The sequence below is a fragment of the Rhinolophus ferrumequinum genome, chromosome 4, assembly GCF_004115265.2.
Source record: "Rhinolophus ferrumequinum isolate MPI-CBG mRhiFer1 chromosome 4, mRhiFer1_v1.p, whole genome shotgun sequence".
NCBI classification, from domain to species: domain Eukaryota; kingdom Metazoa; phylum Chordata; class Mammalia; order Chiroptera; family Rhinolophidae; genus Rhinolophus; species Rhinolophus ferrumequinum.
Genome location: NC_046287.1, coordinates 100,287,248 through 100,309,540, shown reverse-complemented (window position 1 = coordinate 100,309,540; position 22,293 = coordinate 100,287,248). Strand labels below are relative to the sequence as shown.

At 42.7% G+C, this 22,293-nt stretch overlaps 1 protein-coding gene across 1 annotated transcript in view; it reads left to right on the top strand.

The window, feature by feature from the left end:
* Window positions 1-22,293, top strand: part of FLT1 (fms related receptor tyrosine kinase 1) — a 159,265-nt gene that overhangs the window by 15,210 nt on the left and 121,762 nt on the right. Inside the window, exons 2-3 of the mRNA XM_033104221.1 lie at window positions 10,117-10,213; window positions 10,583-10,809. Of these exons, the coding sequence (XP_032960112.1) occupies window positions 10,117-10,213; window positions 10,583-10,809 (324 nt within the window). The remainder of the gene's footprint in view (window positions 1-10,116; window positions 10,214-10,582; window positions 10,810-22,293) is intronic.

The following is a 22,293-nucleotide window of genomic DNA, read 5'->3' as shown; positions in this document are numbered from 1 at the left end:
TGTGTATGTTATTGGTTACAAAGACAGGGATCACTCAACCTTCCTCTCAGTGAGTGAATTTATAAAGCACTGTCTTATAGACGGTCTAGAGAATACCAGAAAAATGTTTTCTATGTAGTTTGGACTTCATAAACTATCAGAGTAAGCTTAAAAGTAATGTCAGAACTTCATCGTGCTCAGCCTTGCAATCTCTTTTCATTTCTCCCCTATTTTTATGTGCAAAAATTATTTGCAATAGATTATAAAGCTGAAGAACATATGAAAAGAATAGACCAAACATTGGGTTAGCTACAATAAGGCTTCGGGCTTTTCCTTGGATGAGTGTTAAGGTGCATGCTTGGCTCACTGCCCATGTACTAATAACCCTTCTTCATCATTTTTATACAAAATTCTTAAGGCATTATTTTGGATTCAAAATTAAAACTTTAGCACAATGTATTTTTATGGTTATTTAATAGCATCGCAACATACATGATATATTCATTTATTTTTCCCCAGAAAGAAGAACTGTGTGTGAATCTGAAGATGACCTGTTATGTGACAGGTTATATAGGCAGTGACCAAACTAACATTTAAAAGTTCCAATTTTAGGGCCGGCCCGGTGGCTCAGGGGTTAGAGCTCCATGCTCCTAACTCCAAAGGCTGCCGGTTCGATTCCCACATGGGCCAGTGGGCTCTCAACCACAAGGTTGCCAGTTCAATTCCTCAAGTCCCCCAAGGGATGGTGGGCAGCGCCCCCTGCAACTAAAATTGAACACGGAGCCTTGCTCTGAGCTGCCGCTGAGTTCCCGGATGGCTCAGTTGGTTGAAGCGCACCCTCTCAACCACAAGGTTGCCGGTTTGACTCCCGCAAGGGATGGGGGGCTGCGCCCCCTGCAATTAGCAACGGCAACTGGACCTGGAGCTGAGCTGCGCCCTCCACAACTAAGATTGAAAGGACAACAACTTGACTTGGGGAAAAAAATAAAAGTCCTGGAAGTACACACTGTTCCCCAATAAAGTCCTGTTCCCTTTCCCCAATAAAAATCTTAAAAAAAAAAAAAAAACTCCAATTTTAGTTCTTATGCTTTAACCACTTTTACAGCAAGTTCCTATATTGAGTTGATAAACTATTTCCCAGACCCTCTCTGTGATGCTTTCCTTCCTAAGGGAACCCACAGGGATCCATGCAGGTAACATGTCCATGAAATCCGGAGGCCTTCCTGTCATCATCTCCATAGATGCCTGGAACTGTGGCATTGATCAGTAATGGGCAGCAGAGGATTTGGTAAAATGTTTGGTGGCAGGCCAAACTGTTCCCCTAGTACCATGTAGAATAGGGAAAACTTTAGATTTCTAAGACATGGGTTACATACATACTGTCCGATGCTTCCAGATGAATAACTGTTCAGTTCAAGCATTTTATTCATATTAGTACTATTCCGAATGCACCTGTTAGTCACGTGTTCTCTCAGCTGTATGCATCACCACTGACCTGATACTGGAGCGTTTCAAAGCATTATGATTCTAAAGAGGATGCCCCAATTGATGAAAGATGAACAAAAGGGCCAGTTCCTTCCAGTAAGCCAAGTGTTATATGTTTAGGCTTGCATATGTTGCATGGGTTTATTGAAATTGCACCTCTACTGAGCAATCTCTTTTTCAGGTGTCCATAACCTGAAAGTTCATAGATTCTGGCCTGAAATCAACATGCACAATAGCATAACACTACTGGTGATTATGAGCCATTCTATATGAGGTGACAGTAGGCCCAGCACCCCGCCCCCCATGTCCTCTGAGCAGTTAACACTGGCTAAGAACTAGCCAGTGTGGGGTACACTTCAAACGTAATGCATTTCCCGCTATTGGTAGAGAAATGGAGATGTATCTAAGTGCTGCCTAACACATGAAACCATCCTCCAAGCACTTTTAGGGTCTAGAGATCATTTGTTCTGTTCATCTCCCTTTGCATACACAGATGAAGGGCTAACAGGCTTCTCTACTGAATACTTTCCAAGTTATGTCTCGTGCTCTGTCAACCAGATTTTGACCCTTGCTCCAGGGAGCTCGGATAACGTCCATGACATCGCACGGTAAATTGAAATGACATGTTGTTAGACAGCTCTATGGAGGTGGTTTTTGAACCTATTCAATGAAAGAACAGTGGTGTGGGAGGAGAGCATTTTTGGGGAAAAGGTAACTCCTTGGTCGGCAGGAGATTTCTCACTGACTGACCTTAATTAACTCTGGTGTCACATGAAAAGGAGCTGTGCACGGGTACAGGTCGTTGGGAGGGTAGGCTCCTGATGGTAGCCTGGTGACAGGCCTAATGATAAATGGACATGCCCTGTGAAACCCTCACCCTCGGAGAAGCCAGTGTCAAGTAAAAAGCTCAGAGAGGCCCACTGAAGACGTGCCCCCTCATAAACACTGACAGTCGGAATGTCGATGTTATGAGAGGACTTTTCTCTTGGTAAACATCTCAAATCACAGCAAATTTTTCCTTTTAAATAACTTTGATAAAGTTTAAGGAAAAATGAGTAAAGTCAATAACTCATGCATGGATGGAATGAAGACCATCCAAGTTGTGATTATTTTAGGGACTGCCCACTTCACAGCTCATCGTGGGGTGTCCTTTGTGCCATACCCTGAAAAGCTATTCAAGGATTTTGTTGACAGACAATTAAAATACAAATTGTAAAATAGCTTTAAAACAGACCGCAGCAGAATTATTCAAATGAATGTATCTACAGGGTGGTGACAATGCTAACTGCTGAAATGAAACTTTTTAATAATGTTTTCACTTGTTTTCTTATACCTGAATTCAAGATACAAATGCTAGGGGCAGCCGGATGGCTGAGTTGGTTGGAGCGCGATCTCTGAACAGCAGGGTTGCTGGTTCGATTCCCACATGGGCCGGTGAGCTGCGCCCTCCACAACTAGATTGAGGACAACGAGCTGCCACTGAGCTGCCAGAGGGGCAGCCGGATGGCTCAGTTGGTTAGGGCACGAGCTCTCAACAACAAGGTTGCCAGTTCGATTCCCACATGGGATGGTGGGCTGCGCCCCCTGCAACTAAAGATTGAAAACGGCAACTGGACTTGGAGCTGAGCTGCGCCCTCCACAACTAGACTGAAGGACAATGACTTGGAGCTGATGGGCCCTGGAAAAACACACTGTTCCCCAATATTCCCCAATAAAATTAAAAAAAAAATTCCTACTATAAAAAAAGACATAAATGCTAGATAAACAACTATTTAAAATTTCCTATTAAGCCATGGATATCAGACGCTTCACCTTTCAAATGTTATGTTTTGGGGATTACTTAGAATAGCAAGAACTCTAAGGCCAGAAACCAGTGAATTCTTTGCGTGAGTTCGCGTGGTAAAATAGTGAGTTTAAGATAATGTAAAGATGTAAAGAAAGGTAGCACGTCCCTGGGATTAGCAACTTTCTACAAATGAAACGTGTTGTTGCTGGACAGCAGCCACCTAAACATTGAGTCCTCTGGAGACCCTGAAGAGGAAGAACACAGGTACCCTAACGTACAATATCCTACATCTGTCCATTTAGCTACGTAAGGGATTAGTCAGCAGTGAGTCAGCGCTTTGTGCTATTGTCAGATAGAAGTCATTTGCTACACCGCAGCCTAGAGAGCTCTTTCTGTGCCTAGAAGAATGAAGAATGTGATTAAGACACACACACACCAAAACCTTTCATTTCTACACCCACCTCCACACCACATCCCAAACAAACTCTGTTTTCACAGAGAGAAAAGTGTGCATGCGAGTAGGTAGGGTATGTATGTGCACATGTATTTATGAAAGAACCCTTTCTTTTGGTGCCTCCTTGATTTAAGGCAAACTGTTTTGGGGGGGGGGAAATTACATTTTTAAAACGGATATCATGGCTAATTGTGAGACTCAGATCATGCCGATGCCCTGCCATCTTCGATTGAATCTGTTGGTAGATGGGACTTGAGCCCTCGGGTCTTTCCCCATCACCCTAGAAGTGAGAGGAAAATGCACATTATAAGGTCCTCCTTCAAAGTGTGTCAGCCTAGCGAGTGGTGTAGTTGTCATTTAAGTCATTCCATCTAAGTGTGTTTGGTTATAATGTAAACTTCCTATTAACCGATAAATACTTTAATAGAGCCACGACACAGAGGTTACAACCAACATGTGACTTTTTATCACGGACTACAGCCCTGTAGGAATTAGCATCTCAAACAAAAATCTTGGTAGTGTCTAGAAATTTGGTTCACTTGCAATTGCAGTCTTAAGCTTTCTCCCACTCTTCCTACCAATGAAAAATGCTACTCGAGTTAGTCTATGAATCATAAGCTTTTAATAAGCTACATCTTGAGGAAAGAATATCTTCTTTTATTATGAATTATGCTTAATTAACCTCATACGACCTTAGTAGAGACTCATGATCTTAAGATCAAGTTTTAGAAACATGATACTTGGAGATTTATACTTAGATAAAGAGGCCATTTATCATGTAGGATTATGTACTATTGAAAACATGGAATGCGAAATCAAAGACAGATGCATCTCGTGTGAAATAAATCTAATATATAAAGCTTTGTGTTAAAAACAAATAATTAGAAATCAATTTTAATTTAAAAGGAAACATCAGATTTCTTCTCACAACGTGATTTTCAATGTGACTCAGTTTGTTAACATTCCAATTTAAATAAAAATTTGTTATAAAATTCAGTTAAAATTCAAAAGATGCAATTAGAAGTGATTTAACATTAAACTAAATTTAAAAGATTGTAATCTAGGGGAACAGTGAGTTTTTGCAGTATGTCTGTAAAACTTCTAATGCATAAACAGTGATGTTGCTGAACTTGAAGGAAAAATTATCTCTCTAAAATCCGCCCTCTAAAGCTTTAAGTTGGAAAAAACACCAAGTGTAAAATCGATCACTGATGGTATCATATGTGGCAACAAAATTCAAAATAGCTTGATAATCTAGGCCTTCAACTTAACTGAGTACTTTAGTCATGAGTTTGTGTTTTTATAACAGCTTTGCAATACAATTCGCATAGCATAACGCTCACTGTTTAAAGTTGTATAATTCAGTGGTTTTTAATATATTCACAGACTTGTGCAATCCCCACCACTGTCTAATTTTAGAACATTTTCATCACCCCAAAAAGAAACCCCATGTTCATGACCAGTCACTCTCCATTCCCCCCTCCCCTAGCACTAATCTGCGTCCTGTCTCCATGGATTTGCCTATTCTGGACATTTCCTATACACGGAGTCACATAACGGTGGCCTTTATGGCTAGCATCTTTTACTTAGCATAATGCTTTTATTATTGTTTATCCATTTATCATTGGTGGGCATTTGGAGTGTTTTCAATTTGGGGGCCATGGATAAGTTTTTATATGGACACGTGTTTTTAGTTCTCTTGGGTAGGTACCTAGGAGAGTGGGGTACCTGGGTCATATATTTAACTTATGTTTAAGCATTTGAGGAACTGCTGTACTGTTCTCCGAAGTGATCGCACCATTTTACAATCCTGCCAGCAATATGTGAGGGCTCTGATTTCACCACATCCTCACCAACACCTGTCATTGCCTGTCTTCTTTATTTAAGCCATCCTAGTGGGTGTGAGGTGGTATTTCATTGTGGTTTGCATTTGCATTTTCCTGGTGACTAATGGCATCCAGCATCTTTTCATGTGCTTATTGGCCATTGTATCTCTTCCTTGGGAAACTGTCTATTCAGATCCTTTGCCCGTTTTTAAATTGAGTTATTTGCCTTTTTATTAGTCATAAGTGTCTTTTAAATGGGATTTCTAACTTGTACATTTGGTATCAATTAGTGTGATCTCAGAATCACAGAATCTTTAGGCTGGAAGGGACTGTAAAAATCTCAGACCAACCCCCTCTGTTGGCAGATGAAGAATCGGAGGATTAAAGTGAAATGCCCACAGTCACAACAGAGCTAGTTATAGTTAGTAGCAGAGCTTTGGAGATTAACGATTCTACGTAGAAAACGGAAACATAGACATTTCATGGTTTGTATTTGAATAAGGCCCCTTTTTCACAGAGACCAACCCTCTGATTTCAATATAGTAGAGGCCAAGGGATGTCATCTGGAAGGAAGAGGACCTAAGGGACTTGTCTTAAAGTGGCATTCAACCAATAAAAGCAGTGTTTTTACGTAGATCAATAAAATGGCAGCTTTCTGAATGTACCTTCGGTCAGACGACAGAATGGTCTCCTCTTGGCTTTAACATGGTGAACCGCGTGTGGTTCATCGTGTGTGAGTTCACGCCTTTGGGATCTCACACAGTAGCTTTGGAGAAAGGGCCTCAATCATTTGGGCTTTGGATTTGGTTGAAAGCATTCCATTTGGCTTCATGAAATGAAGGTGGGGAACAGGACAGCCTGTGTGTGGATTTTCTACCAGAGCGCTGATGTGTGGGGAGAGAGGGATTTCTGTCAGAGGCCTGAAGTTCTACTCTCTTTCTACCTACCAGACAATATGGAGCGGACAAAAAAAGAAGACAGTATTCAGACACGAACAGCAAAGTGTCTGTTCACATGAGTCCACAGACACACACTGGGTTTTTAACACTATCAGCCCACTCCATTGAATAGCTTTTTTCCTAATAAAGAAGCTTGTGATAAAACTAATTTCCATGGTCTGCAGTGAGTTTTTTTTGCTTTATTTAAAGAATACTCTTCCTGATCTAAGGAGACCTCTTTGCCCCACGTGGTTTTATTGCAGTTGACTTTGATGAAAATAGTTCACAGACCACCTAGTTCACTGAGGGGACAATGCCTTTTAAACCAGGCTTCTAGGTTACCTGGCAAACAGGGGAGTTTTGAACCCCACTGGGGCAGGAGAGCTTCACAATGGGGGAGCTGAGCTTCACAGTGGAGTGGGTCATAGTTAAATTATAGCACTTCACCCTTGGAAATGGGGTGTCCTGTGGGTTTGTTTCTGAACGACTCCAAGCTACTTAGAAGAGAAAAACTGATTGCATATGGTGTGCAGATGGACCCGCGTGGGACCTGTGATGTTTATAACTTTATATGTATCACTAGGGAGCCGGAGAACGTGTCTGACATGCACTAGGTACTCAAAACTTGTGAGTTAAGTCTTTGCTCAATCAGGTGTATCCATATTGAACTGCCACTAAAGAAATGAGGTAAGGCCTAATGTCATTTCAAAGCATTTGAAGAATAAATATTTCACTTTCCTTTTTCCTTATTAGTTTTCCTGTTAAACTGTATCTTGGCACCTCTATTAATCTTTATGAGACTCTAGCTTCTTATTAACTGAGGAATGGTGATCTCTGTGGCCAGTTACTTGCAGTTTCCTTATACTTCTCCTTTCCTTTATTTTAACCAATGACTTTTATCTAGCTTCCTCATTCCAAGTGCAAAATTCACTGATGTCAGTGGAGACGAATTATATAGTAAAATATTTTTCTTAGCCTTTCCCTCTACACTTCCCAATCGCCCTATTTTTGTCTCAGTGTCTTATTTAACCACTCAGCTATGTAGTCTTCTTTCCGTTGGGGGTGGGACCGGAGGACCAGGCAGATGATGGTATATTCTATGCGGGATCTTCTCTCAGCTGGCATTTGGGTGGTCCTTTGAGGTCAAAGTTTCTCTCTGATGAGGGTCAGCATTACTGGTGTTCTAGGTTGCTGCTAAAGATTCATACTGCAAATACCTCCTCCTACTCTCTGGTGTCTGGTGGGTGAAGGTTGTTTTAGATGGTGTTATACATGTTTGGAAAATGCAAATATAATAATGATTATAATTCGGGGGGTGGGGGGAAGGAAGAGTCACACATTTTGGAAACCAAAGCAGCAGGCAGTAGTTATTGCGTCAAATCATGAAAAGGGAGGCTTCTTCCCCGTGGCGTCTCTTGGATGAGCAAGCTCACCATCTCCACACAAACCACAGAGATTACCTGCAAGCAGTGCCAGAATTTTCCGCAGGAAGCTGTGCTGGATCTTTTCCAGCACACGGACAATTGCTCAACTAAATCCCCAGAGTTCCATGCCACAAAGAAGGGCAGAAATTATTCCGCCCCCGGCATTTCTCAGGGCAGGTATTATCAATTGCTGGCCGAGGCTTTAGAAAAGCCCAGTGTTCCCATGGATCACTGATGTTGCCTCAGGAAACCCGTAAGTGTGAGTCAAGTACAAAATGCTTTCCTAGGTGCCTGAATAGGTTGTGCAATGGGGTTATGGGGTAGACCAAGTGTATCTATATGAAACAGTGATTTTAATTTAAATTAGTTAATGTTCAGCCATTTTTTTTCCAGTGAACAATTTGAGACCTGGACCTATTTACATAAAAGTCACTTTTAAAATATTAATTTATATCACCAGCAACTCCAGAAAAGCAGAAAATGTTCATTTAGCATCTTTGCAATTCCATAATCAGCAAAATATTCCGACAGGAGTGTGGGTGGGGTGGAATTCTGCTTGATGGCAGTGATGGTGGGTGTCTGCCACAGACTGGTGGCATGGCCGCCATCCTGCCACTTAGAGGACACAGCACTGAATCCACACACAATGCCTGTGAGGTTTTCTAGTTTCATACGTGAGTCTGCCAAGTAGCAAGAAATTAAGACATGTGCGAAGCCATGCGGTGAATAAATGGAGAAATGTGGCTTCGAATGCAGATCTTCAACTGAGTCTAGTTTTTTGTTTGTTTGTTTGTTTGAAATATTAGGACCCAAGAGAAACACTAGGGAGCACTGCTAGACTTAACTGTGGACATTTGATCGTATATTTCGTCTCTCCGATCTGTGATCTAACATTGGACCGTTCAGCTCAATCTCCCACCTTGAATTCCACTGCATAAACCTATGTTTTAAGTTAAAAAAAAAAATCTCCTAAGGCTTATTCCAAATATTTCACTTTCCTCTCTCCCAGAATACCTCCCTTCCCTCCCCCCTCATTCCTGCTAATCCTGAGCTTTTACCCGGTCCTTGCAGCTGCCTCAGCAGGAAGAGGAGGAGGATGGTGAGGGGAGGGCAAGCGGAGGCGGAGGGGCCGGAGGTCCCGGTAGGGGTGCAGCCTGACCGTCAGGGAGAGCTTCAGGAGAGGATCTACCCCTGTAGCACCAAACTGGGTCTGTCGGCAACGGCAAGTCAGAGATTCGGGCCCAGCAGTCCAGTCTGTCATTGTGCAGAGTTGTGGAGAAGAGTGACTTCAGCAGGTCCCAGAGCAGTCACACTATGGCTCTTAGAACTGTGCGGGATCAAGATGTATAGATTGTAAGGCACTTCTGCAGAGCTCACTCCAGCCTTACAGCAGTCCCCATGGAATCTGCTCGTCCAATGTCACAGAGCGGGGAGCAGTTCCCGCTTTTCTGTTCCCTGATAGAGGGAACTTGGAGATGATGTAAGACTGACCAAATGGCTTCTAAAACTGATTTTGGTTCTAAAATTAGTTTTCCAAATGAGGAAACTAGTTCAGAAAGAGAAATGACTCGCCCAAAATATCATGGTTCATGTAGAACCCAGGAAAATTCTATACACTGTATTCAGAAAAAGGATCAGGCCGTATATACAGATGATCCACACTGGTATTAGAACTGTATTTTGGATTTCATTGACATTTTATCCTGAGAGTTTTTAATAACCTACTATACAGTCTTAATATAGTTGCATTTTGAACCATGTGTAAATCTCTTACTATTCTAAATTAATGGGCTTTTGGATATTATTCAGATTGTTTGGTATCATAGGATAGACACTACTCATGAGCAAGACTTGGAGTAGAAAAAATTAGTGAATTAAGAGAAATTTGTAGTACCGTGTTTCCCTGAAAATAAGACCTAGCCAGACAATCAGCTCTCATGTGTCTTTTGAAGTAAAAATTAACATAAGACCCGGTCTTATTATACTATAATATAGTATGACTGGGTCTTATATATAAGACCGGGTCTTATACTAATTTTTGCTCCAAAAGACACATGAGAGCTGATTGTCTGGCTAGGTCTTATTTTCAAGGAAACAGGGTAGCTGTACCTTTATGCATATGCAAGTAAGATAAAGATGAAAAGTTACCTTTATGGAAAGATATAACTTAAAAAAAATGAGAGGGCAGTTTGCAAATAATACATTTCAAAAATTTGTTTTCCAGGATCTAGTTCAGGTTCAAAATTAAAAGGCCCTGAACTGAGTTTAAAAGGCACCCAGCATGTCATGCAAGCAGGCCAGACGCTGTATCTCAAATGCAGGTAAGCGATTGTTGGTTTGGGGATAACCTGGCTGCCCTTCCCAAACGAAGTAGAAAGGTCACCTCTCAGAGCAGGAAGGTAGGGACTTCAGCCGTCTCAAGTGCAAACCACAATGTCCTGCTTCCTCTGGAGGTTGATGCACCTCCTGGAGAGACTCACTCACTCCAGGGGAGGCAAGCGGGAAGGGATGCCCGGAACATTTTTGCATCTTTATTCTGACTTGTTTAAAAGCTTTTCGAAATGTGTGTGTTTATGTAAAGAAAGTGACTACGCTCAAGAGAGGACCTCAGAATAGTGCTTCCTAATGCAGGGAGGGTCTCAGAACTGCCCCAGCCCTAACTGTGTTTTGTTTCCTTATCTATATTGAAGGGGGGCAGCAGCCCATGCGTGGTCCTTGCCTGAAACGGTGAGTAAGGAAAGCAAAAGGCTGAGCATAACTAAATCTGCCTGTGGAAAGAACGGCAAGCAGTTCTGCAGTACTCTGACCTTGGCCACGGCCCAGGCAAACCATACGGGCTTCTATAGCTGCAAATATCTCTCCATGCCTGCTTCGAAGAAGAAGAAAACTGAATCTACAGTCTATATATTTATTAATGGTAAGACTTCCATTTTCTACATCCGTTTTCTGTAGCTTCCCAGGGGGTCACAAACCCACCCTGATGCATTGGAAAGGGGGCTTTCCTAGGGCAAGGTGTGAAAGAAAGAGGACATGCAAGAGCTTCTAGCCTAATTATGTAGAAACTTTTAGAATGCATTTCTTGAGTGTCGATTTCAATGGGAATTTTCAAGGACCCGTCAGTCAATTGTATGGTCCCTGAAGAAAGTGTTTTGTCTATTTTGTTCACTACAGTATCCGTAGCACCTAGAATAGTGTCTGGCACATAGATGGATGAATACATGAATGACAAGATTTCAGTTGTATCTCTTAATTATTGAGAAGCCCAAAATAGAACAAGATTTTTTTGTACTTTAACACAACTGCGATCCCTTACAAGTTGGAATTGTAAAATTCCAACTGTTCTTTCTACTAAATTCATAAACGTAATGTTGCTAATGTCTTTTGAATGTTATAAATTGGTTCCAGTTGATGGTGTTGTATTATATCATGTTCCTTAAGCAAGTTTATAACGATATAAGAGCTGGCATGTGCCATTACATAGTGAAAAGGGCAAAAGGTAAAAATGAATCATTTTTCGGTTATAATTTTTATGGTATGGTTTTCCCTTCTTAGAGAATGAACAAATAAACTAATATTCAGAGGGAAGAAATGCAGAATCCTTAAAGAAATATAAAATGATAATAGAAATGGATTCTTGAGAAAGAATAAGGGATAGGGCCTGTCATTTTTTTTTTCTCTTGTTCAGTTCCAAGCCAATCTCCAAAACTTGTAGAGAGGGATTTAAAAAAAAAAAAATGAAAAGAAGCTCTAGAAAACAAAGCAAAACTATTAGGTACCTCAATCACAAAACAAATTAAAAGCCAAACCAAAACAAGCAGCCATCAGTATTGATGGTGTACATACACAATATGGGTCTACATCAGGGTGAGGGAGAGAACCGGGCGTTTGCGTGGGAAGCGATCCCACAGAATTACGTTTTGGTGGGAATCTTTTCATTTTTGAAATAAGGCAACTAAACAATATGTAACTATCACATTCAGGGTTAGTCTTAGGAGGTGGTAAACAGTTGTATGATACTGGAAGTAATATCTTTTTAGTTCTTGCCAGCCTGACTTAGACTGAGCCACTTTTCTGTCCCTGCTTCTCCAAACTCCTTTCTGCACATTTTCCACTTTTCCAGCAGGGTAGACAACAGACTTCCTAGTAGTTCACCATTGTATGAATGCAGTCACCCCATTTAAAAATAAAAGGAGGAAATAGGCCAGGATCTTCACTTAGGGAAATGAGCCCCCTTTCATGGAGAGAATAGAGGGCGGCAGGCTGGAAGTGCTCCAGGGTGGAGAAGGGGTGGGGCAAGGCCAGACTTTCAGACAGCACTTCTGAGCTCAGGGGAAACTAAGACACAAAGCTTGACGGTGGTGAAAAAAGATATATATCTATATCTATACAGATATATAGATCTATATCTATCTATCTATCTATCTATCTATCTATCTATCTATCTATCTATCTATCTATATATGCAGCCATCTGTTCTCTTTTTCTAGTTTCACATAGTAGGTGATGTTCTTTTTGCCACTTGTGGAGGGGGGGGAAAAACCACTTTTTCCCTGTCTTCTAGGGGAGTGGAGAGAAATTCATCCGTACTAAAATTCTCATAAAACTTTCTCCTATGAGTTTATCAGAGTCTGACTTGCAAATTAAATATTTAAACGAGTAAAAGACGGCCATCTCTTGTTTTCTCTCTAAAAAATAATGTTCACTGTTTCATCTCTAGTTCCTATACTGTTCAACAGACCTCGTGGGCTGATGGAGCCAGTAGGTAGGGAGTGCCGAACCCATCTCCTTCAATCCCCTTTGATAGTAGAAGAGAAACTTAGCTACTTAGAATTAGTTCCAGTTCAACCATTACTGTGTCACATCAATTGTTAATCGAAGCCCCATGAGGACAAGGTCCATGTCTGTTTACATTACTTTATCTGCAGTGTGCCTCCCCGCTACAGTGAGAATTCAGTAGTATTTGTTACAGGAATACATGAAGTGATTCACAGAGGCTGTGTAGAATACGGTGTTGAAATTGACACTGAGGATGAATCCCAGGCAAAACTGCTTATTGAAGTCTGTCATGAGGCCTGAAGGGGGAGTCACGGCCATTGGGTCATGTGTTGATCACGTCTGCTCTCCTGCAGTAGTCCACTGCATTAGCATAAAGTTACACGTCTCTCGGAGTCTCAAAGCTCCTGCATAATCTCGTTGGACATCAGCAAATGGTCTATTTCAAAGACCATGTTCTCAGAGAAGGAAAGGTTGTGAAATGCGTTGTCTTTCATAGGACATTACTATGGAATATACCAAGGGTGCCAAAAAAAAATGTGTACTAGTGGACGCTTTGGTCAGCGTTGCTTAAGTAGTAGTTCACCGTAATCAGAAATGTCTGGACACTGATGGTAACCACTTTGAGCACCTCTTGTAATTGCAGAAGTCAAATGTGACTTGTATTCATCTTTTGTTATCGGTATATATTGATATAGGAACACCAGTTGTGTTGTCTTTTTCCTGGTAGGGAAACGTTGGTCTCATATCACACTTGACTGAAGTTCTGCACAGCTGCCATACAGGTCATTCAGCATGGGTAACTTCCAAATATCCTAACATTTTTATGTATTTCCTGCTTTCATTATTTTATTAATTCTCTTTCTGAGAAAATTTGGTTTTATGCTTCTGTTTTTATTGATCCTTACTACATTATGATTTCATTTCATTCAGGGGCACAAAATTCATCTCTGATGACTCAGGACTGTCTCTGAGTTAATAAAACTCCAATCAGTTCCTGACACACAGCTGTGATCACCGGCTGGATAGTAACTGGTTCTCACTTATTTATTATTGTTACATCTTTACTTAGAGCACATTATCTTATTTGGAGAATTCCCACCCCTGATAAGCACCTGCAGATGTGTTGGCATTTCAGTTTTGTTTTCTATAAAGATGAGAAACACTGCTAGACACATATTATGAAAAGGCATAGATTTTTAGTCTGATAGGGCTCCAAAAAAAGAATCAGGGCTGGATAGCTTTGTCTACAAAATGCCAGATCCAGTGTATGCATTACAAGCAAACTGCTACTTAGCTATTTTGAATGCCTGCTGTGCAGTAGGCACAGTTGCCACCTGAGCATGAATTTGGACATGACCTCTGACATGTAGTGCACAGAAAAATCAGTATCACCACTTATCATAACAGTATGCATAAATGCATCGAACATCTGGCATAATTCATTCAATTAATTTAGTTACTTAAGTAATTGTATTTAACTACTTTGTTTAATTACTGAATTGTCTGGTAAATCAAAATTTCTCTTAATATAATAACAAAGAATTCATTTGTAGTTTGTTTTCATTTAAACAAATGGTTTCACTTACATTAAGCCATTTAATTCTCACAACAATCAGGGAAATACTAGTCTTCTCTCCTTCTTACAAGTGAAGGACCTAAGAGCCACTTCACATCCGGGCTACGTGAGGAGTGACAGAAAAGAGTTAGCAGCAGAGTGAGGTGGTCATACTTTTCCATTCAGAATCTCTGAGGGGGCGAGACTGGGGCAGGAAGACCAGGCAGGGACTGCTGTGTGTAGTGAGGCAGGAGAGCTGGTGGCCCAAGGTCGCCATAGTAGCTGTGGGGAAGGAGAGAAGTTGACGGTTGGAAGGGTTCCATTAGCCCTGGTGCATGGGTGGGTGGGGTGGGTGAGGGAGAGTGACGAGTCCAAGTGACACCAGAATTCTGGACTGGCAACTTGGCAACAGGTCCCGTAGCGAAGTGGAGCCATGTCTCACGAAATGTCATCAATGCGAGACAATCATAACCCTATATACTCTTGGCCTGGTCTCCACAAAGGGCTGTTGAATTGAGGTAGCTGAAAAATACTACATAGATTTTTAAAAATTGCCTTTGGAAAAAATGAATGGAACACTTGGTCAATTATAGAAATGTCTAACCACTGGGCTGTACACTTGAAACTAATATTAAATAATATTGAATGTCAACTGTAATCAAAAAAAAAATGTTGGGGGAGAGAGAGAGAGAGAGAGAGAGAGAGAGAGAGAGAGAGAGAGAGAGAGAGGGAGGGAGGGAGGGAGGGAAGGAGGAAGGAAGGAAGGAAGGAAGGAAGAAAAAAATGAATGGAATCCCCCAGTAATTATAGCTACAAAATTCTGGGTCATAAAGAAAAACAAATTGTAAAGCACTCCTAAATGCTTTGCTAATTCAAAACAAAAAGACTTCTAGATGAATCGTAATGTTAGGGCTACTTAGGTGGTATTCATCCCCTTTGCTGAGAAAAAGGAACCACTTTTGCACTTCTTTCTGACTCTATGGGATACACAAGAAATTGGCTCCACCTCAGACTTTTCTAAAAGTTAGAGTATTTCATTGACGTTATTATTGTAATACATGAAATATGGCTATAAAGTGAGAAAACTGACCAGAAAATTTTTTAATGGCATCTCCAAAGGATTAATACTCTGTCAGTGTCTCCAATTTGTTATAGTTAGGAAGACCTTGAACTTATTGTGTTGAGTTCCCCACACTGTGAAGTCAGCCTGTATCCCTCCCCTCTCGAGGCCCAAGCCTTTCAGGACTATTTAAGTAAAATGTCTTCTCTTGAAAAATTATAATTGAAAAGGGGAAAAAATGGGTGTGTGTGTGTGTGTGTGTGTGCTATGGTTGGGTGGATATATCCTAGTTCTTCCTGTTAATGAAACTCATTTTCTTCTGTTTCTCTTAACATGATTGTTTGCCTCTCTGAGTCTGTTGAAGAAAATGAGTTGTAGCATTTTCAAAACAGATTTTCCTTCCACTGGTTTTCCCGTATTTATACAACTGATGAGCTCTGCATAGCAGGTTAATTGAAAACGGTCAGACACACTGGGTATATAACTGGAACTTAATAGAAGTTCTGACAACCCAGATATTCTGGGAGAGAATAATCATGGTGCCTTCACATAAATATACTTAGTGGGAAATAGTCCTACCTGGCCATAGAGCCTCGAGCAAGGGAAAAGAATAACAGCACAGATATTCTGAGAAGGAATCAATGTACTCATTTGTACATTGATTCAGATTTTCCCGAAGAGCTTTTACATATCTCTGAGATAAACCAAGTTGGCATTATTTCTTCCAGTTTATATACAAGAAAACAGCCTCAGCGATCTGCACAAGATAACAGAGTTAATAAAACGACAAGCCAGGAGGGGATCCAGGTCAAATCCCTCAGTTAGGGCTATTTCCACTGCACTAGAGTGTCAGCTAGTGACATCAGACTATGAACTAGTTGTTGGTTTGATCTTTGAGAATATAGATTGTATAGTCATTAACTTGTTTAAATTTCAAATTCAATATTTTTTTTCCTTTTTCTTTGAGGAATTGATAGGTTAAGCCGGCCTCAGGGTATTTTTCGGAGCAGTAGACCTTTGAGAAACAAGTCCTGATCCCAAAGAGCTTTGTGTTGTCCCTTGCTGGGCACAGAGTTGGTTTGGCACCATCTGCATGCACACAGTGTTACTGCTGTATTCTAGCTCATACAACATGAGGAAGAGACACAACTCTATTTACTAAGTTGAGCGGGACTTTTAAAAATGTGCATTCCAACCCATTAATGGGCCATGGAATCAAATTAGTGGGTTGTGATAAAAAAAAAAGCAGAATAGAATGGAAAAGATCCAAGCATATTGCAAAAGGTAAGGGTAAGTTTTGTTTAGTGACATTTTTTAAATAAAACTATTGTTTCCATTTTATACACATACATATACATATATACATTATACCCGCATATGTGTAAAATACGAGAGCGAGCGTGTGTGTGTGTGTGTGTGTGTGTGTAATGGGTCTGATGTAAACCCATTACCTCGGCGTAGGCAGTTATCACGTGCCTTATTGTCTGACAGGCTTAGACAGGGGAGGTCATCTGTATTTCATTCGGGAAACCGGCGCCCACAGAGAGCACCGCGGTGCTTTTGCTCACCACTGCTGACACGGCCTGGCGAGATCGTGGCTGTGGAAACCCCCCGTCTCCTCCAGGTACTGGCCGCACAGCTGCTGTGGTCCGTGCGGGTGCGCTCCTTGCATTCCTGAAACGGGGTTTCCCACAGCTAGGCCTGGCCCGGGGCCGTCAGCAGATGGAGTCTGTCTGCGGAGGTGGATCACACACCTGCTACACGCCAGGCCCTGTCGCTTGTTCTGTGGGAGGCACAAAGAGCAGAGCTACGGGATCTTAGGGTGCAGGAGGCCCCTGGTCGCTTTCTAAGACCATGACTTCAACTAGATTGCTGAGGATTTAAAAATGCACAGGGCTCACTTTAGTAAAGAATAACTTGTTCAAAAGCGGGTCTTTCCAGGGAGTGAGGACTCCGCCAGTAGTCCTGACTGAGGCCCCCCTTAGGCCCCCACTACAGCCTGCATATTCTGCTCCGACACTGCCTTCCAGTAGATTCCTAGCCGGGCAGATGCGCTGGGGAGCACACACGAGACGCTTGAGCAACACGGCTGTCATAACAGGCAGGGACATGGATGAAAAGAGTAGCAGTCTGCAGATTTCCTCCAGCACCTCGCTGCTGCCACTTCTCCCCTGTGGTGACAGCCACATTTGTAAGGTGACAAGGCACAAAGGATGCCAGCCTCCCAACCTGGACTGGAAGGAGGGCTTGCCAATTCCAGCTGTCACCCCCGTCACGGTGGGCAGGTCAGAACTGTGACAGACTTTCAGAGCCACGAAAAGCACTTCAGAGGAATCATGGGCATGTTTCTGTGAGAAACTTGAAAAAGAGAATATTGTTCCTATTCGTCAAAACTCTCCTCCGACGGGAAAACAGGCTACAACACCTCATCTTTTGTAGGAAGAAAATAATTAAGAAACCAAAAAACCCCACAAAACCTTAGCCACACTAGTTGGCTGAATTCTTTAGGTCAGGATTTCTTAGCAAATTTGACAATACCTATTATTGCTCAGTTAATCTCTAGAGTCCTCTCTAGCTTTCAAGGTCGGGTTTCAGCATGTGCTCATTCATTACCCGTCCCCTGCCACCTAGAGCCCCCCACAGCTCCCTCACTCACGTCATCTCCATCCCTCACGTGTGGCCCCTTCCACTTATTTTATGAAACTTGTGTTTGTTCTGGCATGAATCTCTCAGTAAGAACTGGTTCCCAAAGTTTTGGTTTCCCGGACTGTCTAAGATTCCTAGGCCAGTAGCCACCTAAGCCCATAATTGTTCAAAGAAAACTTACCGGTCACCTTGAGTCATCAGGAAGCAGCAAATGCAGTCAGGCTGGGCCACGGATCGTGATTGTTATTCGCACATCACCGCCTGAGGTGTTTGCTCGGGAGACAGGTGAACATGTTGGGGTGAACAGAGTTTGGACTGTCAGCCTCTGGACTACACGTTTGGAAACCCAGGTGGGTTTCCTAAAATGGCAGCAGTCTGAGGCTGACTTTCCAGAATTGTACTTCAAATGATCTTCAGTAAAGAACGCCTAGGAGTTTTGTGGACTGTCTCTGCACACAGCTTCATCAGAAATTTAGTACGAGGTCAGGTTTTGCTGGAATTTCTTTTTCATTTTCACGAAGTTGTGTAAGAGAGGAAACAAATATTTCTAGGATTTGAAATATACACTGATGACACTGTCAATTGGAACCGCAGATTTTTCCTTGGGAAACAGAGCCCCTTACAGCCTGGCTGAAGCTCTAAGGCTGAAGCATGAAAGGAGATTATCCATCCTATCCGTCACTGGGGGACAGCTGATTGGGACCACATGGCTAGAGTTTAGAGAAGGGTAACTTCACTCTTATCCATTCTCCTTTTCAGTTACATGAAAATTTGATGGAAGACATTCTTGATATCTTTAAGCCCTGCCATTTCACATTTCCCTTCTAGAAACATGTTTGTCATTAGACACAAAGGGACTTTGACCGTCGGAAACACATGTGACTGAAATGGAGCCACTCGTGTTGGTGACTTCGATGGCAGTCAGGAGCCTTGCACCTTCTTTCCTTAGCCCCTGCCGCTGACCTCGTATTCACCTAGCGTGTCACTAGGGATTTCATCCTCAGCGCTTGGTGGTACCCGCCAAATGTTCAAGCTATTCCTTCAAGAGAGAGCATTTCTGACACTCCCTAGGCTCCATACCAGAAAAGTTTGGCGTGCCAGTTCTCTAGAGCAACATTGCTAGCAAAAACACAATTGTATATCGCTAGGCATTGAGTACAACTACATAAATATTCAAAAATAATCAGAATGAACATAGTCTTGAATGAGCCATTTGGACAGAACCTAAGTCTTTGAAAAGTTAAAGATGACTGAGGTAGAATTACGAAATCTCAAGATGGTAGTGAAGTCCAAAGGCAATAAAAGTGACCGTATCCTCCCATTTTCCCCCTACAAGCAAGAAGTGTAGAAAATAGTACATCAAAACTTCATGGTTTTAAGGATTTTTAAAAAAATCTCCTTTAAGTAATCTTTTAAGAAAATTCAGCAAGGGACTTTTTTAGGAGAAATCCCCTTCAGCTGAAAAGGCTTTAAGTTTCTGATATTTTATAACTTCCTTTAACTATGATAATGAAATGCTTGCCCTGCCCGGAAACGAGGAGGTGATCTGGTTGGGTCTTTACGGTGTTTGCCATTTTGGTACTCTTGAGATTTCCCTTAGTATTGAAATCTTTCGTTGTTTTGTTGTCTGATGCATTTTTGCTGGGTTACCTCGGCAGTCCTCTTGGCTCACCCACTGTGCTATTCAAAATCAGTGACTCCTAAAAGCAAAAGCACCCCTCCCTTCCTTCCTTCATCAAATATCAATTAATAAGCTATAGTTGAAACAACGTGATCTGGGTTCAGCTTGTGTTCACATCCCGGCCCTGCTACGCGCAGGAGGGGTGGGAGTGTCCTGGGCCAAGCGTCCCCCGTCCTAGGCCTTTGTAGAGATTCCTTCAGAAGAGTGAGGGTCACACCCGGGTGCCGCTCAGTGCTGCCCATGCTTCTGAGCTCTCTGCACATGTTGACGGTTTCATTCTCACAACAACTGCACGAGCTGTGCTGTCATGTTCATCTCCTTTGCACAGAACGGCTAAGTCACTTGCCCGTAGAACTAGTCACGTAACTAGTACATGGTACAGGAGGCAAACCATGTTTTGCCTTAAGCGCCTCTGTGTCAGGAGTTCATATATAGAAAACCCTTAGTTTTAGTGTTTGGCCTGCAGAGTGCACTGTACAAGTGTCTACTGTTACTGCTTCCACGGTTGTTAGTATTGTCATCTCAGCCTTGGTTTCCTCCTCTGGAAAAGGACAAGAGCTGTTGTCTCCCGGGGTTGTTAGGAGGTGAAATGAGCTCAGACGCAGCACTGTGCCTACACTTAGGAGGGTCCGCAGGTGGGAGTTACGTGTGAAAGGCACTGTGCCGGCAGAGCAGGAATTACAGACGGTCCTCGCAGCTTCCAAGGGGCCTACAGTTTGGAAGGGCAAATAAAATGGGTTACAGCCAACCATACTGCAGGGCATTATGGGAAAAGTTCAGTGCAAGAAGCATAGCGGCGGAGGGACGGACGCTTGGCCCAGGACACTTCCACCCCTGCCTGTCCCTTAGCTCTTCTGCCCCAGCTCACTCTCACTCATTTGTCAGGTCTCAAGTTAAACTCTACCCCTCTGGAGATCTCCCCAGGCTCCCCCAGACTAGATTTGGTGCTTCTTTCCTTTCACAAGAACTGACCTCTCCCAGCTCTGTGAGGACCAGAACACACTGTCTGGCTCACCGTGATGGCTACAGCACCCGGCATGGGTCTGGGACATAGGGGTGCCCAAGAGAGTTTTGCTGGATGCAACAAAAAATGCGGGATTTGTTCATTTTATTAGTCTTACCTGGTCTTTTTGACTTCGATGAGGAAACTGAGGGCACCCTGAGCAAATGAACCAAATGGGGGAGCAAAATCTTATGACAGAATCGTGAGCCAAAAAATTTCCAATAGACTGACACAGTGAACTGGGATTAACAAAGTGAGATTTGATGGGAATGAGTATAAAGGAGTGTAGTTGGCGAGCGACCCACAGAACACCCGAGCACGGGGAGGCTGTGGTTGACACAGCACTTAGGAGAATGCAAATCCAGCCTTGGAGTGCAGTAATCCATATACAGTGTCCGGAATAAAGGTGGTGCCGGTCTCACTGCTTATGTTACACTTCAGGAGGGACGATGAAAACAGGAATTCCAAGCAAACTGTGTAACCCCTCTCAACCTCATTTTCACCATCTATAAAATGGGCACCTGCCTCCGGGCTGTGAGCGTTAAATAATTTGATGATTTATGATTTTCATTGGCAAGGAACAATCAAAGGAACTGAAATGTTTAAGAAAGGAAAGAACTGAGTGGGGAGATAGGGGACATGATGTGATGGCCTCCTTCAAAGTGTCCTTAGGTGAGAAAGAGATTAAGCTTCGTCTTTATAACCCTAGATGGTGAAATTACTGTCTAAGAATGAAAGAAGTCACGACAGGCAGATTTCGGCTTGACATAAGCTAATACTTTCTGACTTATAAAGCTACCCAAAAGTGGAATGCACTGTCCTCGGCAGGGGTGAGTTCCAGTGAGGAGGTATTCCAGCACCGGACCTGGGCTCACGTGGGGGTGCTGGCAAACAGCGCCTCGGGGCCTTCCACTGCTGAGATTCCATTCGGGCCTGGTGTGTGTCACCATCCTTATCCGGCTCAGGTTCATTACGTATTTCATTTCATTTCATCCCAAGAACCCAACGGGATAAATTCTATTATCAGTCTCCTGTTACAGAAAAGTTGGAGAAATTCAATACTGTCTTCAAGGTTGCATGCTTTATAAGTTACCAAGTCAGGTTTTGGACCCAGGTCTGATTGACTCCAAAGCCCCTGCTCCTTCCAACCCAGCTGCCTCCGAGCTGTGAGTGCAGAATCAAAGGAGTGGGGGGAGGTGGGCACAGTGCAGGGTTACAAACTGGCAGCGTGCAGGCCAGATTCAGCTAACACACGTTTTGATTGGCAGGCATAGCACTTTTGGCTGCCAGTATTTAACAATTAGAGTTCACACCAAAATTTGATTTTCTACTTGTCTTTAAAGATTGGAAACCAGCCACAGTGGCCCACATTCCCACGTGGAACAACTGGCTGCAGCAAGCAGGCACTGCCCCTTTTCGTCATGGTCCCCATATTCCCAACTGCCACCACCCTTTCCATCTCTCACCCTGCTGCTCCCCTCCTCTGCCTTCCTTGCCCGACCCCCAGAGGGATGTCACTGTGCTGTGCCCCTGTGAACATTTAAGTGAGTGCGAAACAAATCACAAGTTTGGGAACAGGAAAGTACCTGTCGCGTTTTCCAGATGAGGAAGTTGAGCCCGAATCCCATGGTGGTGGCACAGGGCGTCCAGGCAACCCCTCAACCCCGTGCTGCCTCCTGA